We start from the raw sequence: 16,415 nt of genomic DNA, 5'->3' as shown, positions 1-16,415 counted from the left end.
CAAATAGACTTTTGAGCACATATTGTTGTTTAGTATGATGGTCATACACGTATCTGATATTATTAATCCACTAGAGCTCGAATCCCACCTTTGTAGTTCATTTCCTTTGTTTTTTTGATAAGGACAATTGGCAAGTTTTTAATATCCGGTTGAACCGAAGCGGGTTTTCCGGTTTAATTCTTTTAATCAACAAGTATCTGGCCGGTTTGATTAAAAATTAGCGGTTTTCTTATTACAAGGGTATTAGTGCAACCCCAAACGTTGATCTAACCAGTTCGCGGGTTTTCCGATCGAACCGGCCGGTCCGGTTTGAGTTTGACAACCATGATTACTATAATAAAAAAAGACCTTAGAATAAAAAAATAAAATTGCTAGAAAAATGAAGTATTTTCTCTATTTTTTTCTTGTTGAGGTAAAAATTACATTATTTTAAAAGATAATTGTATGTTTTCTCTAATTTTCTCTAAAACTAAAGATATGGTAGTATTGTCAAATCTAAGCTCTAAGGCCAAAGCCCAGCAGTGAATAATAGCAAGTCCAATGATCAAATGCCGAACAAACTAGAGTTACCGAGCATAACCTCCAACCCATACCATAGATTGCCAGTAACAAATCTTAACAAGGTAAGTATTTAACCGAGCATAACCAATCTCGGCATACCGAGTATACACCATCATTCTGACAATAAACATTCCCTCACACCAAGTCGACGTATCCGACTAGAGGAAAACAATACTCCCTCCATTTTTTTTAGTTGTCACTTTAGACAAATGTATTTTTCTATTAATAGTTGTCTTTTTAAGAATTTAAGATAACATCAGCTATATCTTACAAATTTATCCCTTCTCTAATAAATGACTCTGACTCAATTTATAAAAGCATTTATTATATAGTAGGGTTATATGAGTATTTACTCCTATAATTTAAGACAAAAACCTCACTTTTTTAATATGTATAAATTTTGCTAAATGGACAACTAAAAACAAATGGAGGGAGTATAAGTAAATTAACTTTGTCCCCTACCAACATATACGACAAAAATTTCTATAAATACTCTTAAAATAGGTAAGTTGAGGGGATATTTTTTTATACTCTTACTCCTTTTATCTTCTCTATTTTTTCTCCTACACAAATATTGATTTTTTAAATGTCTTTTTCCAATTTTATTAAAAGAATAGCTAGTTTTATTGATATTATTTTTGTTCTGTTAAGACTAGACCTGCCCAGGTCCGTCGTCCTAGGACCGGGTTTGGACTCTAATTTTATGTCTCAAGCTCGAAAAAGCCTCGCTGTTATATAGGTGAGTCCACAAAAATCCGACCCAGACTTCCATATATAGAGTTTAAGGGTCGGCCTTGAGTGACAAATATGAAGCCCAAATCGAGGTCGGGCCGGACTTACACAAAAATTAGCAAAGTCCGCTAAACCCGGCCTGAACTTGGCCATGAACATATCTAGTTAAAACTTAATTTTATATATGCCGGTCTAATTCGAACCTTTGTTCATATCATTTTTTTGAGGTTGATCTAATTTTTTTATTATTAACGATAATTAAATAATATGCTCTCTAAAATAGAAAGTAATGTTTCAGATGCTAATAATTCTTAGTAACTTTTTCCCTTTAATTTTTAAGATTTGGGTTTCCAATATGGTTATTTTTCACATTTTGGGCTGGGTCTAAGACATTGTTTTAATTATTTAATAATTTATTCATATTGTGAAAAAAATAAAAAAAAATCATAATCCTATATGCCAAAACCGCTAAACCCAAAAACCCAACTGAACCAGCAGCACCAAGATGATGTTGCAGAACATTACCACTCTTTTCCATACTAAAACTACTCATTTTCCTTCATTATTCTTCATAACACCCCACTGCTTACACAATTATGCACAGCAGCAGCACCTAAAACAACCCATAAGAAGAACAGTAACGAAAACTAAGCAATTCTTGGTGTTGTGTGCAAATTCCGATGTGGGTATTAATGGGAGCTCTTTAAATGGGCAGTTAGGTGGGGCAGAAGATGGAGGAAGAAGAAGAACTAATGAAGAATGGAGTGAAAAAGTTGAGTCTTCTCATTATGAGGCTATACTTAAAGGTGGAGAACAGGTCACTTCTGTTCTTCAAGAAATGATCACCCTTGTAAGAATTCTCTACTTTACTGCTCAAATTCTGTTGTATATTATGTTCAAATTTGATGTTGCTGTTAATTTTTTAGAATGAAAAATTATGTGAATGGTTAACTGATGTATAAATTGTTATTCAATTATGTTAGGGTGAGAAAATTCAATTGGGAGATATATGCAATTTTTAAATTATACAACATTACGGTGGTGCCTGTACGAATGCGTATACTGTTTGTAGTTTATAATGGATAATCTGCAGAAAGTGAGAGTGATATTGCTAATGCTGTAGCCTGTACGAATACGTTTATTGTGCTTATTACTTTTAACTCTTTATGGTGTTTGTCGAATGCTTTTATGATGGCGTAGTTGGAGGATATGAACATGGATGAAGCATCTGAGAAGGTGGCAGTGGAATTGGCTGCACAAGGAGTCATTGGTAAAAGAGTGGATGAGATGGAAACAGGGTTTATGATGGCCCTGGATCACATGATTCAAGCTGCTGAAAGAGACCGAGATGATCAGGTAATTTTTAGAGCTGGATTGTTACATTTTCTGGACTTTTTATTGGCAGTCTATTTGCACTATTATCTATCCATGTAATCTGACTAAATTCATGTAAGTTGGTTTTAGAAATTACAAGATTTTAAGACCTGTTTTTGATGTTATAACAATGCAACTGGACTTTTATCTCCATCATAAACACGTATAGAATCTTTATTACCCTGCACTAATATTTGATGGCATGGATATATGCTAAGTAGTACATTGACTATTCTTTAAACCTTAGTAGGCCACCTGGCATGGGAAACAGTATTTTAAGTTTTTCTCTTTGTTTGCTGAAATTCATATTCATACCGTCAATCTGATCTTGGGTGCTCATGGGTTTATTTTGTTGATTCCTGAATTGGATTTTTTTTAAAGCAAGGAACGTCATTTATACATTCTCATTAGCAACCCTATATGTTTCTATCCGACTTAGTTGGCACATCATGTTTCAGATATTTGCTACACCTTTTGGCTAACTCTTGTTTATCTGTAAAATTGGAAACCTGTGATCGTGCCATCTCCTCCTATAACCCTATTTGGAAGATCCATTGCATCATTTTTGTATTTCTTAAACAAACTTGGTTTTATCTCCCCTTTTAAATGAAAAGATGGTGTAAGCTTCGGAAATGAATATTGCAAAAATAAATGTCTTTTTTTTCAGCGTAAGATCCTGTTGGAAGTGGTGAAGGAAACTGTATTGTCACATCTTACAAGAAAATGTCCACCACATGTAAGGATGTCTCAAGATATTTAATTGATTATTGTACTAATTGGAAGTCAATTCATGAAACACGATCCATTAAAGTATGGAATGCTTCTCATTTTCAGGTTCAAGTGGTTGGCTTGCTTTGCAGAACTCCCGAGAAAGAAAGCAGGCATGAACTGTTACGAAGAGTTGCCGCCGGTGGTGGTGCCTTTGCAAGTAAAAATGGAACCAAAGTTCATATTCCAGCAGCAAATCTAAATGAGATAGCAAACCAAGCAGATGATCTATTGGAGGTAGTCCATAGATACTGTATTCTTGCATCATCTAGCTCTTCTTTCAGATACTTAGTTCAGCAGTAACTTTATACGTATTACTTTTTAGTCATTAGTCAATTCATCTGCTGTTTGAACGTATGAATTCAAACCTATATGGCATACTGTATGGTTTTGGTATGCTAGCAAAGTATTAGGCAGATCTAGTCTAGTAACTATCTGTAAAGCCTAGTGCTGAAACTGTAATAAAATGTTGCCTCAATTGATTGTTGCAAGGTAGTCATTTCAATTATTAATATTTCTCTATTGTTGGTTGACAATACTTCTTAAGTCAATGGAAACACGGCCAGTTGTTCCAGACCGAAAACTACTCGCAAGACTTGTACTAATCAGAGAAGAAGCCAGGAATATGATGGGAGGTGGAATACTGGATGAAAGAAATGACCGTGGTTTTAGTACTCTTCCTGAATCTGAGGTTTGTATTATTCATCAATGATGTAACTAATTGTTTTTTCTTTTTTATCAAAATTAAGTATGATATTTTAGTTGTTCGTTCTTACATTTTGAATTATACAATGTCAATAATTGTTAGTAGCAATTTGTTTTCAGTGCCATGATTATGTACCTTGTTCGTGCAGGTGAACTTCTTAACCAAGCTAGTGGCTCTAAAACCCGGGAAAACTGTTCAAGAAATGATAAAAAATGTAATGCTAGGAAACGATGAAGGAGCTGAAGATACCGCTAGTAAAGAGGAGAACACTAGGGGTGAAAGTAGTTCAAACGGAATCACAGGAAAGGTGCGTTTGATTTCACTAATGTTTAAGTCCAGATGTATGTTTGATTGTAATGAATTTGTTTACTTCTCTTTCCCTTTGCTTTATTTACTTGTTCTTTAACCTGAATCATATTGCGGTTCGCAGCCAAGTGTAACAGGACGAAAACCACTTCCTGTACGCCCAGGCATGTTTCTTGACACGGTCACCAAGGTACCCACTTGTTCCTAATTTTGTCTATGAGTGCATGTTTGTGAGTTGCTTATCATGTTTTACACTGAATATATCAGTGTCCTCTTTCTTGCTGTATAAGTGCTCCAGTTCAACAGATGGTCACTCACTGACTTGCATTAATCAATGCAAGTGAATTTATTCTTAAATGATAACTGATGATTTTCTCTACTTTGATTCTATAGGTCTTAGGCGGTATATACTCCGGAAATGTCCCAGGCATTACAGCACAACATCTAGAATGGGTAAATTCTTCACTTTCTACTTCCTTTGTTCATTGAAAAGCCTCAACTTATATCATACTTCTCATCCTCATGTTAACAGAGTATAAAAAGATTTCTAGGGCTTTCTGAAAATAGCAAAACTACAAAGTTGGAGTCTACTTCCCGGACATGAATCACCTATTTGTCATTCATAGCATTTTGACGATTCATTTAACTATTTATTTGCTCTATATCCAGGTTCATCAAAAGACACTTGAAATTCTTCAGGAAATAGCATTCTAGTTTTTCCAGTGGAGGTAACAGATTCCTCTTTATACTATACAGTAGAAACTAGTATTTCATGTTTATAGACAGCCAAAGGAACTGCTAATTGTAAGATTTTTGTACCTCTGATACAAGAAAAAGAGTCGTAAAAATTCTTCTTGTCACTGTCTCAAAGATAGTAATCACTGCAGCTAGCTAAACTAAGCTTGAGCTAGTGACTTCTGATGTTAGAATTTGGTAGCCCATTTGACGAAACAAAAAAGGGCTGTCCGCCTTTGTACTTTTCATGCACAAGTGAGTAAAAAATCATGTCTTGAATCATTTAATTTACCGTCTAGCCAGTATCAACTTCATAGAATTTACTTTGTGTATTTTGCTTATGTTTTGAAAACGTGCTTAAGATTAGGGTGGCGATTTCATTAATTAAGTATAGTATGATTATACTTAGTTAATGAGATCTTCAATGATAAAGAAATGGAACCCCATATGCAGCTGAGATCATTCATACTTTTATTAGCAATACCATATCAACTAACAATGATGAAGATTCAAACTTTAAATAAATAGTGGAATGCCATGTGGGGAATGGACCTACTTGACGAAGAGCAACATGGTGATTTGGGGTGTGCAAAATTGAACCAAACTGAATAACTGAGCCAACAAATTTGGCTCGGTTCGGTTTGTTATTATAAAAAGTTCGGTTTTTCGTTTCGGTTTGATGTTGGACATAAAAAGTTCAGTACCGAACCAGAAAATCAACCGACATGACTAGCCGGTTTGAAGAATTTTGGTTCAGTTTTTAAAAAAGTAAACTTTTGATTCGGTCTGATTTGGGTTGAACCAAATGCACACGCCTAACGATGATCTATAGGGATCAGTCTGTAGACCTTAGTAATGATTTGAATGTATTGATGAGTAGAAGCAAACACAGCAAGGATTGCTACATATTCTATACCAATTATTTTATCTGCTTTTCCCCACAAGCTCTCTTCATTGCTGGTATTTGCCTTTTTAGTAAAGCTATGTTTGTATAATATACATATATGAACCTCGCTTACCTATTTGGATTTGGTACCACGCATTGTCTATTTGTGTCTGTATTGTATCTTTTACTTGGTCCACATTTTTGTAGCACTGCTGGCTTTCCATGCTCTTATATCTCTTTTCATTCTTGGTGTTCTCCATTAGTTGACATTTTTAGGTAATTTATCCGATCACCCGGTCATCGAGTACTTACATATGATTGAATCGGATTGAAAGTTGATGTGTCATACTATCTGATTATGCATTGTAAATAGAGTTTACTCTAAAAAAAAATCATGAACATTAACGTGTTTTGCAATTACAACACGAACTTCGAACCTTGAAAATGTAAAACACGAACTATCAATTTTTGCAATTAAGTATTGTCTAGATTTAAAGTTCGTGAAGTAATTGCAGAACACATTAAAATTCATGATTTAATTAGCATTTAATCCTTGTAAATATTGCTTGAGGTTAATAGCTAATCTGACTATAGTCCCGTGTGGTTCATATTTTTAGAGTTTAGAGCAATACTTCATATCTACATAGCACGGAAATATAAATCATGAAATATGAAATGTTGAAACGGAAAACGATGTTTTTTACAAAAAATTATAAAATTTGAAGTTTCATACCATTTCTAAAAATGAAATTTTGAAATTTATGATTCGATAAGTTTTTATGATATATAGCTTCATATATATATATATGGAAAGTATAGATGTGCTTTTCAAAATTTTGTATGGATTTGAATTGCATTGCACACAATAAATCTTGTTGTTGGTCCACCTTAACATTAATAATGTGTTAGATTTCAATTAAGAAATGAAATGTATGTGTGCATTTTCAGTTGGTATCAACTCAGCCATTTGTTTTGGTTTATTTTCTTCTTGCCTTCCATTTCATTACTCTCAAAATAAGGTCCTACAACTTCTCACATCAATTGCCAGATAATCCTTGAGTGCATTATATCTTCTTCCCAAAATTTCTGGAAATGTAGTTCTTTTTACAATATATTTCGCACTTGTTTTACGAGTTTGCACTCGCGACTTTTTGCGCAACAAAGTGATACATAAAGATTAAGCAAAACTTGGGGATGGGCGGTCGCCCTCTTGGCACTCCGGTTGTTTTGTCTCTCTTCTAATATATACATTTTTTTATTTTTTTATTTTTTTTCATTTCACTAGCTTTTTTTTTTTTCATTTCATTTAATGGAATTACAAGAAGTGGGTGATTGGAAGAAATGAAAGGAATGTGAATGTGGGTGATACTGATAATAAAAAGGCAACCTCCCATCTTTATGTATCACAGACATAAAGAAGCATATCAAACTTTTTTTAGGTCTTATATCTCTTTATATATATGGTCCCTCCTTCACATGGCTATTTCTTATTAGCTCCATAACCTAGTTCAGATCGAATGAGGCAATATAATTTAAAATATCTATATAAAATTAAGGGGTAATTGTTATAATTTTTATGAGTTTAGGCTTAAATTACTGTTTTTCCTCTTAATTTTGAAAAGTCATTATTTTTCCCCTTTATTTTTAAAAATTACTATTTCCTCCTTTATTTTTATGTTTATATATATTGAACCCCCCCCCCCCCCCCCCTCCTTTTTTTTAATTAAAAAACAATGTTATAGGAGAAAACAATAACTTTTTAAGATTCACGTGGAAAACATTAATTCATAAGATTAAATAGTCATCTTCATTATACTGGCCATCTGACTCCAGTTACCTAATGTTTTTTTCTTCCTGCTGTACATTAATGGGACTTTTCTTGTGAGATGCATTATATAACGGTTAGTTTTTGTCTGAAAAAAAGAGAAGTGCAAAGAAAGTTATAACTTGCGATTTTTCAAAATGGAATCTAAAATTTCTACTAATTTACTGTCGAGATTTTAATATACTTGATAATTCATGTACACGGGTCATATAAAGATCTTGCCTGTCTATTTCTATGACATAGCTATTCTAAATACAAATATAATACCATTAATAATTGTGTTTGATATATAAAATTCAAATATGACATGCTTCTAATATCAAATAATTATCACGGGATGTACAATATCCATGAGTGAAGCCATACAATATTTTAAAGGGGGTTAATTTTATGATTTAGTATAAAATAAAAGGATAAGGGGGTCAATAGATATTAAAAATTAATCTAATAAAGTAGAGGCGTTTTAGTTGTTACCCAAATCTATTTACTTTGATTTAAATCCATTTAAATTTGTATCTTGTCATTTAATTGTACTATAACTAAAAATGTCTTATCTGAATTTTAGTCTCCGTAAGCAATACATTTTTTTTCCAGTAATATTGATTGTTATCTCGAATTCAGAAGATTGAGATTTAGCAGAATCAGTTTAAAGCAAGTTATTTTAAGCAAATGTTTAGAGCAAACAAAATGATTGTTGGATGTTAATCTTCTTAAAAGAAGTTACCGTTGACGAATTGATTAATCACTGGGCCATTATTTAAATAATTAAAGAAACTAGAAACATAATTAAGGAAGAAGAATGCATTTGCTAACAAAGTAAAGAAGTGAATGATTTACTACCAAATAGGGGAGTGATTAATTGAGTTAAACAAGAAAAGGTAAAATTATTATGTTCATTTACGGACATGACTTGTACTTTTGAATTTAATTATTATAACTAGTCAATAAAGCTTTCAAATTAATTGCTCATCTAATCCAAGTTAATAGGGTTAAAATATGACCGTTCTTCTGTTAACTCAACCTTGTCATAAAGCAGCGAAGCTTTTTGTTGTGGGGTTTATCCCTCAATTTGAAAATTGGCCTAATTGGCATCTTTCTTTCAAATGACTATGCTATCCTTGTGCCATTTCTTTATCTGTTGTGTTTATTGTAATTAGTAGTAATTATTTTGTAAATCCTTCTAAATTATTAATGAAAGTTCCATTTTGATTTTTAAAAAAATTGAACTCCATCTAAAAATTCTGATTATTCAAAAACGATGGCTATAATCGAACAGATACACTATAAACTTAATTATAATTTTTTTTGATATAATTATTTTTTATATCCGCATCTATAACCAAAATAATATATTTGCATCTATTTTTAAAATTTATTTTATGGTCTTTTATTTCAGTTTAGGAGAATTAAGTAACTTTAATATAAAGATAATGTGAGTTTGAAATAAAGATGGAATATATTTACCATGAATGATAAAATTGAGAGATCAATTCGTCACAATTTATTTTTAAGAATATATTTGTTATTGTTTTTGGTAATTTTATGAGGTGTACTAAACAAATCTAAACTATAAGATAACTTTAAATTTTTTACATTCAGATTAATCTCACTCGAGTCAGACAAGTCCTTTGTGAGAAGGAAAACTCTAACTCCAAATATTAAACGGCTACATATATGAATACAGTTCAAACCCGCGATTTCATTTCAGCCAGAAAAGCGCCTTACCAATTTACTAGCGTCTTGAGACTTGCGTCTTGGGGTTAATATACTTGTCATTTTGGTCAAAAATATAAATATATAAAATTATATTTACCTATTGTTTTTCATAGATTGGCCCCAGCTATAACTTGAATTCAAAATAACATCTCCTAAAACGACTCCAATGTCAGTTCATCTTAAAAATTTGAATCACTCCATATCAAATTTAAAAAATATTAAACAAGGAAAAGGACAAAATGGTCATTATTTGAATTGTTTCAAACTTGACAGCTTCATCTCCGTCCCCCCAAACTAAAAACTTAGTTTCCTCTCTCTCACTCTCTAACAAAAACTCTGTTTTCTTCCCATAAACTTAACAAACATCCAAAATCAACTCTTCAAATTTGGTAATATAAGCTAGTTGCCTAAAATACCCTTCAAGAAAGAGAGCAAGAAATAACATTTCTTCTCTCTTTCTTCTCTTCTAGCTAGTTTAATTCAAGAACAAGAAAGATTTTCAAGAATTCAAGAACTGAAAATGTCAGGTTACGTAGGAATTCTTGTATCAGATCCATGGCTTCAAAACCAGTTTACTCAAGTCGAGCTTCGAAGCTTAAAAACTCAAGTAAGTTCGTCACTTATGTAAAGAAAAATTCAAATCTCGTACTCTGTTTTATTTATTTTCTTGATCTGTTAATCTTGTTTAATGTTTTCTTGACCATTCTTGAAAATATTTGAAGTTCACGAGCATGAGAAGAGAGAGTGGGAAGCTGACACTGAGAGACTTAGCTTCAAGAATGTCAAGATTGAAAGTTGTCGGAGAAAATCTCACTGAAGAAGAACGAGCTTCTTATATTCAAGATTTGTACACAAATCTTGACGATGAAGTCGATTTCGAGTTCTTTTTAAAGGTAATGGTAATTGATCATCATATTCTAGGTTGCACAATGTCAAAAAATGGAGTTTTGTGTCCGAAACATCAAATATCTGACACGTTTTTAAAACGGGACATGCTGATTGAATGAAGTGTCATATTTGATAAACTGATTTGAAAGTTTAGTTATTTGAATTTGGGGATTAAAAAGTAGAATTTTTGCAGGTGTATTTGAAATTACATGCACATGCAAGTGAAAGAACAGGAAATAGTGTTGCAAAGAATTCATCAGCATTTCTTAAAGCTGCAACTACTACATTACTTCACACCATCAGTGAATCTGAAAAATCATCTTATGTTGCTCATATCAATAATTATCTTGGAGAAGATGATTTCTTGAACAAAAACTTTCCGATCGATCCGTCAACTAACGATCTATTCGAGATTACTAAGGATGGGGTCCTCCTTTGGTAAAATTCTGAGTGTTTTTGTTGTTCTTGATTTGTTTTTAGTTTGTTGATGATGGTGAGTGAAGATCTATTTTGTTGTTATTGTTTGATGCAGTAAGCTTATAAATGTGGCAGTTCCTGGTACAATTGATGAAAGGGCAATTAATACAAAGACAGTTCTTAATCCATGGGAAAGAAATGAAAATCATACATTATGTCTTAATTCTGCTAAGGCTATTGGATGTACTGTTGTCAATATTGGGACTCAGGATTTCATTGAAGGAAGGGTATGTAGATAAATGTCTTTTTCATTTCAGTTTTACTATATCGTGCTATGTTGCACGGAAACTTGTCGAGGCCGACGTTCCGGGTTTTGATTTTGTTTACGGAAATGTTTCAGCGTTTCTGTTCCGTATTTAATCTGTTAATGAGATGTGATTGTGTCATACTGATGATAGTTTCTTGGTTGATGTCCATTTCAGCGCCATCTTGTGCTTGGATTGATTTCTCAAATCATTAAGGTAATAACTTCAAGAATCTGATGAAATCATTATAATGCTCAATAGAATTTGAAATTTTATGATCATAAGTAGGCTATAAAGATAGCACATTTGTTTTTATGATTACCATTAGGCATTATATGATTTCTTCAAGTGTGATGGTTTTGTAGATACAACTCTTGGCAGACCTTAACCTGAAGAAAACACCTCAGTTGGTAGAGTTGGTTGATGACAGCAAGGTATGTCTATCTCCTACATAGTGTCTCTTTGGTGTCGTTGATCGTTGGATTGTTTAATGTTAGATGTTGGCTTATGCAAACAGGATGTGGAAGAGCTGATGAGTCTACCACCAGAGAAAATCTTATTAAGATGGATGAATTTCCAATTGAAAAAAAGTGGATACAAGAAAATTGTTACCAACTTCTCTTCAGATGTTAAGGTATGATAGCCTCTAAAATAAACTCTACTAATAAGGTCCAATGACAGGTTGTATGATTTAAGCTTGTCCCTCTTCCTATGTTGCGTGAAACTTATTGAGTCCTACATTTCGGCGTTTCATTTTCTAAAATGCTTTTGAAACTCCGAAATTTTATTTTTTTAACTTATTATTGTAAAATATATCATTTTCATTATTTTTTGTTTCAGCATTTCTCTTTCAAACGATTCTGTTCCTGTACAAAACATAGTTGTCTTCCAGATATTTGGGATTATGCTGATGTTTAATTAACTTTAATATCTGTCATCTGCAGGATGCAGAGGCTTATGCTCATCTTCTAAATATTCTTGCACCCGAGTGTAGTAATCCATCAACCTTAAATGTGAGAGACCATCTACAAAGAGCAAAGTTAGTTCTCGAACATGCAGATAGAATGGGTTGCAAAAGATACTTAACTGCAAAAGACATAGTTGAAGGTTCTCCAAATCTCAACCTTGCCTTTGTTGCCCATATTTTCCAGCACAGGTGCGTATAATCTCCGTGAAGATGGTTGCAACTTTTCATATAATCTACCAAACGATGGAAGACATATGAAAGCCTAAGTACCATTGTTTTTCTGCAGAAATGGACTGTCAACTCAAACTAAACAAATATCTTTCCTTGAGACACTACCTGATGACTCACAGATTTCTAGAGAAGAACGAGCATTTCGATTGTGGATGAATAGTCTCGGGAATTCAACTTATATCGACAATGTCTTCGAAGATCTCAGGAACGGGTCAGTATTAGCTATTACAGTGCATTGAGAGTGATTCTTCAAAGCGATTTATTTTTCTTAACACGATAACTTGTGTGCCAAGTTACCTCTATAATGGCTCAAAATTACATCTAATTTATTCATTCTGAAGTGAAATCTGTGATGCACTACAGGTGGATTCTTTTAGAGACCCTCGACAAAGTGTCGCCGGGGATTGTTAATTGGAAGATTGCGAATAAGCCTCCGATCAAACTGCCATTCAGAAAAGTAGAAAACTGTAACCAAGTTGTAAAAATAGGGAAACAGTTAAAGTTTTCCCTGGTTAACATTGCTGGAAACGACATCGTGCAAGGAAATAAAAAATTGATATTAGGTATTAGCTTCTACACCTAACTATTACACTGATGAATCGATCTTAGTTGCTCTAATAGTCTTCAGAAATGAACTGTCCTAATGTTTGGTAGTTCTTCAGCTTATCTATGGCAGTTGATGAGATATAACATTCTTCAGCTTCTAAGGAACTTAAGATTCCATTCTCATGGAAAGGAGATCAATGATACTGATATTTTACAATGGGCCAATACTAAAGTTCGCAACGGAGGCAGCCAGAGTCGAATGAATAGCTTTAAGGTACATACTTATATATGGAACCGACAAATTTGGTTCGGTTTCATTTGAAGTTTGAAATTTTTTAGTTTTTCAGTTTGGTTTGTTTCAGAAGTAAAATAATTACTTTTGGTACTAACTGAACGGAAAAACCAACGGAATCGAACCAAAAAAACAACCAAACTGATTGGAAAATGTCAATGAAATCTATGTAAATTTTGCAGGATAAAAGCTTGTCAGATGGTATTTTCTTTCTAGAGCTTTTAAGTGCTGTTCAGGCTAGAGCAGTAAATTGGAGTCTTGTTACAAAAGGAGTAACTGGTATGTACTTTTGTTCTTATGATTGAGCACATTTTAGAACAATTTTCTTGAACTGTCTTAAATTTGTTTTTGTCCAATGAAAATGCAGATGAGGAGAAAAAGATGAATGCAACCTACATCATAAGTATAGCAAGAAAGATGGGATGCTCAATATTTTTGCTTCCTGAAGACATAACTGAGGTATTAATATTTTATAGCATGACTCATTTATAAAACGCGATTAAATTGCAAAAATGTATATAGTTCGTGAATTTATAATATCAATACCCCTAATTGAATTACTTTAAAATATATAGAAAAATTAGAGTGTAGGGTTTTAGGAATAATCTGAAATAGTTGGTTACATATTAAATTTTTATTAGCTAACTATAAAAAAACTCAAAACGCGTCAATTATCGAATCGAAGGCTATATATACACATGATTTGTGCAACAATTTGTATTAAACGTAATTTTGGTACAAACTAGAGTTTTGCTTAATGATAAAATGGTGTTAAAATTGATTATCAGGTGAATCAAAAGATGATTTTAACATTGACTGCAAGCATAATGTATTGGTTGATGAAACAACCAGTTGAAGAAAAAGCATCATCTACAACTTCAGACAGTGAGACCATTTCTTCAAATTCAACAGCTGATGATTCTGCCTCTGAGTCATCTCTAGATGAGAATGGCCATCTATAAATAATTGCATAAAACTTATACATAATTTATTATTTTATTTAATTGGAATTGGCCCCTTTTTATTCTTTGTTTCTTTGTTATGTAAACTTGATTGAAATGTATCTGTAATGTAATGTATGAGAGATTTAAGGGGACTGGAGTGCAGTTTTTAAAGCAAATTTTGGTAAGCAAATGCAATGTGAATGTGGATAGTTTTTTTTTTCTTCCCTGTAATGAAATAGATATTTAATGTATAATTATTTGAAGAAAAACAAGTAATAACGTATTTTTGGTCCCTGCATTTATACTGTTTTTAACATTGGATCTCTGCACTTTTACTTGTCAATAATGAGTTCTGATATTTTCAATTGTACAGACATTGGATCCTCTGTCGCAAAAGGTGTTAACGTTATCAATTGATACTGAAAAAATTATTTTAGAAATTGGTACTTAATATCAATAAAAATAAAAATGGCGGACTAAATTTTAGCCAAGTAAAAGTAAAAGAATAAATAAAAAACTTATCACAACCATGCAAATGGGGCGTGTGAAGTACACATTTTATTTTTGTTGTAGAAAGACTTAACGTCTATAAAATTTAAAATATGAGTTTAATGTGGACAGATAAAAGTGTCGGGATTGAATATCAAAAGGTAGAAAAATGAAGGAACCCGAGTAAACGTTTTGCCAAAGGAAAAAACACCATCATGAATTCTTGATACAGATCAACGGACTGAAGGTATTAAATAAGTGTCTAATATCAACAGCTCATTGAATTGTTATTATGCTCCTCTTATAATTGTCCTTTAATATCATTTTATAATGCCGATGTGACACAATTTTGCATGTTCCACGTCAATAATTTGTAGATGCCAAATCAGTAATGATAAATAGTTTCAGTTTTTTGGATAATTTCCATTAACAGTCTCTCATTTACATGATTTATAAACTTAAATATTAATTACTTATTATTATCTTTTAATAATTTCTTCTCTTATAATCTCTTAATTTTGTATTGATTAAATATGCTATTATATTTTTTATTTATAAGATCTTATAATATATAAATTTTAATTAACAATTATTAAATTTAAAAGATTAGAGTAAAACCAGTTGAATCGATTGAAAAACCTCTCAAAAAAGCCGGTTTAATTTTCGGTCCGATTTTTGAAACCTTTGATTGAAACCTATTTGAGGTAGCTTAATGGTATTTTGATTGGGCATATATTGAGCAGGGGGATAGTGTTTACATCTGTTTTGGGCATGTCTTGGTGATCCAAAGATGAAAGTAATAGCATCTCAAACTATTGGGGTCTAAAGTTCTAAACATGTTAAATATAGGGCCTGATATGTTAAAGTTCTAACCTAGTTGCAAATGGAGCTCCAGTGGCATTTAGGCTTCAATATACTAGATAAATTTACATAACATATTCGATTTTTTTATTACAATGGAATGAATAGTTTATTTAATTATAAATTTATAGATTTGAATAATATGGTTTTATTATTAGATTAAACTTGTGGGGACATAGAATACTAGAAATTCAAAGTATGATATAATAAATTTTAATTTCCATAAATTAACTTATTATATAAAATTGTAAAATAAAACTATTAAATAATCCCCCTCTAGTAAAACATATTATCAAATAATAAACTAAAAAACAAAAAACTATTGTTTCATTTAGTTGACAAGATTCTGTCTATGTATAAGATAATTGAATGAATAAAAAATAATTTTATTATCCTTTTATTCTTATAATTACTTCATAGTTTTACTATAAATTTAATTTTGAAAATATTAACCGGAGATGAAAAAAAATAGTTCTAGACATACTATAAATTAAAGAAAGTAACACATTGTTCAATTATTATAATTAAATGAGAGTCTTTTTTAATTTCTTTTCATTAAAATTAGGTTGGATTAATTCCTAAAAAAATCACGAACTTTACACGAAGTTTCATTTTAATCATGAACTTTAAAAGTTGTCATTTAAAGGCACCAACTTTCATTTTGTTTTAAATCTATCGCCAAAGTAAAATCCGATGTATTTTATCGAACAAAAAATTCCTAATCCTATATACTCTAACTAAAAGATAATAAGATTTAATGTCGATTTATAATTTGGGTCTTTCATTAATGGTTTATTTAAGAATTTAGTCAACAAAAATACACTGAAATGATAGATTTGAAACAAAATGAAAGTTCGTGCCTTTAA

At 31.9% G+C, this 16,415-nt stretch overlaps 2 protein-coding genes across 2 annotated transcripts; both read left to right on the top strand.

The window, feature by feature from the left end:
- Positions 1-1,727: 1,727 nt before the first annotated feature.
- On the top strand, positions 1,728-5,469 carry LOC126657529 (protein PEP-RELATED DEVELOPMENT ARRESTED 1, chloroplastic). The gene is made up of 9 exons (XM_050352234.1): positions 1,728-2,143; positions 2,494-2,649; positions 3,335-3,403; positions 3,502-3,672; positions 3,983-4,126; positions 4,290-4,448; positions 4,572-4,637; positions 4,841-4,900; positions 5,117-5,469. Exons 1-9 carry the CDS (start codon positions 1,799-1,801, stop codon positions 5,159-5,161), a joined length of 1,215 nt encoding a protein of 404 aa, XP_050208191.1. The 5' UTR covers positions 1,728-1,798; the 3' UTR covers positions 5,162-5,469.
- A 4,355-nt stretch (positions 5,470-9,824) lies between these two features.
- Positions 9,825-14,416, top strand: LOC126656519 (fimbrin-2). Its single transcript, XM_050351102.2, has 14 exons — positions 9,825-10,216; positions 10,332-10,502; positions 10,691-10,935; positions 11,030-11,201; positions 11,397-11,435; positions 11,585-11,653; positions 11,737-11,853; positions 12,164-12,375; positions 12,473-12,628; positions 12,781-12,980; positions 13,080-13,237; positions 13,438-13,534; positions 13,623-13,714; positions 14,044-14,416. The coding sequence occupies exons 1-14, from the start codon at positions 10,130-10,132 to the stop codon at positions 14,215-14,217; spliced, it is 1,989 nt and encodes a 662-aa protein (XP_050207059.1). The 5' UTR covers positions 9,825-10,129; the 3' UTR covers positions 14,218-14,416.
- Positions 14,417-16,415: the final 1,999 nt, after the last annotated feature.

Source organism: Mercurialis annua, linkage group LG7 (assembly GCF_937616625.2).
Source record: "Mercurialis annua linkage group LG7, ddMerAnnu1.2, whole genome shotgun sequence".
Classification (NCBI taxonomy): domain Eukaryota; kingdom Viridiplantae; phylum Streptophyta; class Magnoliopsida; order Malpighiales; family Euphorbiaceae; genus Mercurialis; species Mercurialis annua.
The sequence above is the reverse complement of the archived record's forward strand: the minus strand, read 5'-3'. Positions and strand labels throughout refer to the sequence as shown.

What these genes read in the sequence shown, in the direction of transcription:
- LOC126657529 (XM_050352234.1), top strand. Translation starts at nt 1,799, where the DNA reads ATGATGTTGCAGAACATTACCACTCTTTTCCATACTAAAACTACTCAT. An exon ending in TTCAAGAAATGATCACCCTT is followed by an intron (nt 2,144 to 2,493) that starts GTAAGAATTCTC and finishes ATGATGGCGTAG; the next exon opens with TTGGAGGATATGAACATGGA. An exon ending in CAGCACAACATCTAGAATGG is followed by an intron (nt 4,901 to 5,116) that starts GTAAATTCTTCA and finishes CTCTATATCCAG; the next exon opens with GTTCATCAAAAGACACTTGA.
- LOC126656519 (XM_050351102.2), top strand. Translation starts at nt 10,130, where the DNA reads ATGTCAGGTTACGTAGGAATTCTTGTATCAGATCCATGGCTTCAAAAC. An exon ending in AGGATTTCATTGAAGGAAGG is followed by an intron (nt 11,202 to 11,396) that starts GTATGTAGATAA and finishes TGTCCATTTCAG; the next exon opens with CGCCATCTTGTGCTTGGATT. An exon ending in TTCGAAGATCTCAGGAACGG is followed by an intron (nt 12,629 to 12,780) that starts GTCAGTATTAGC and finishes GATGCACTACAG; the next exon opens with GTGGATTCTTTTAGAGACCC.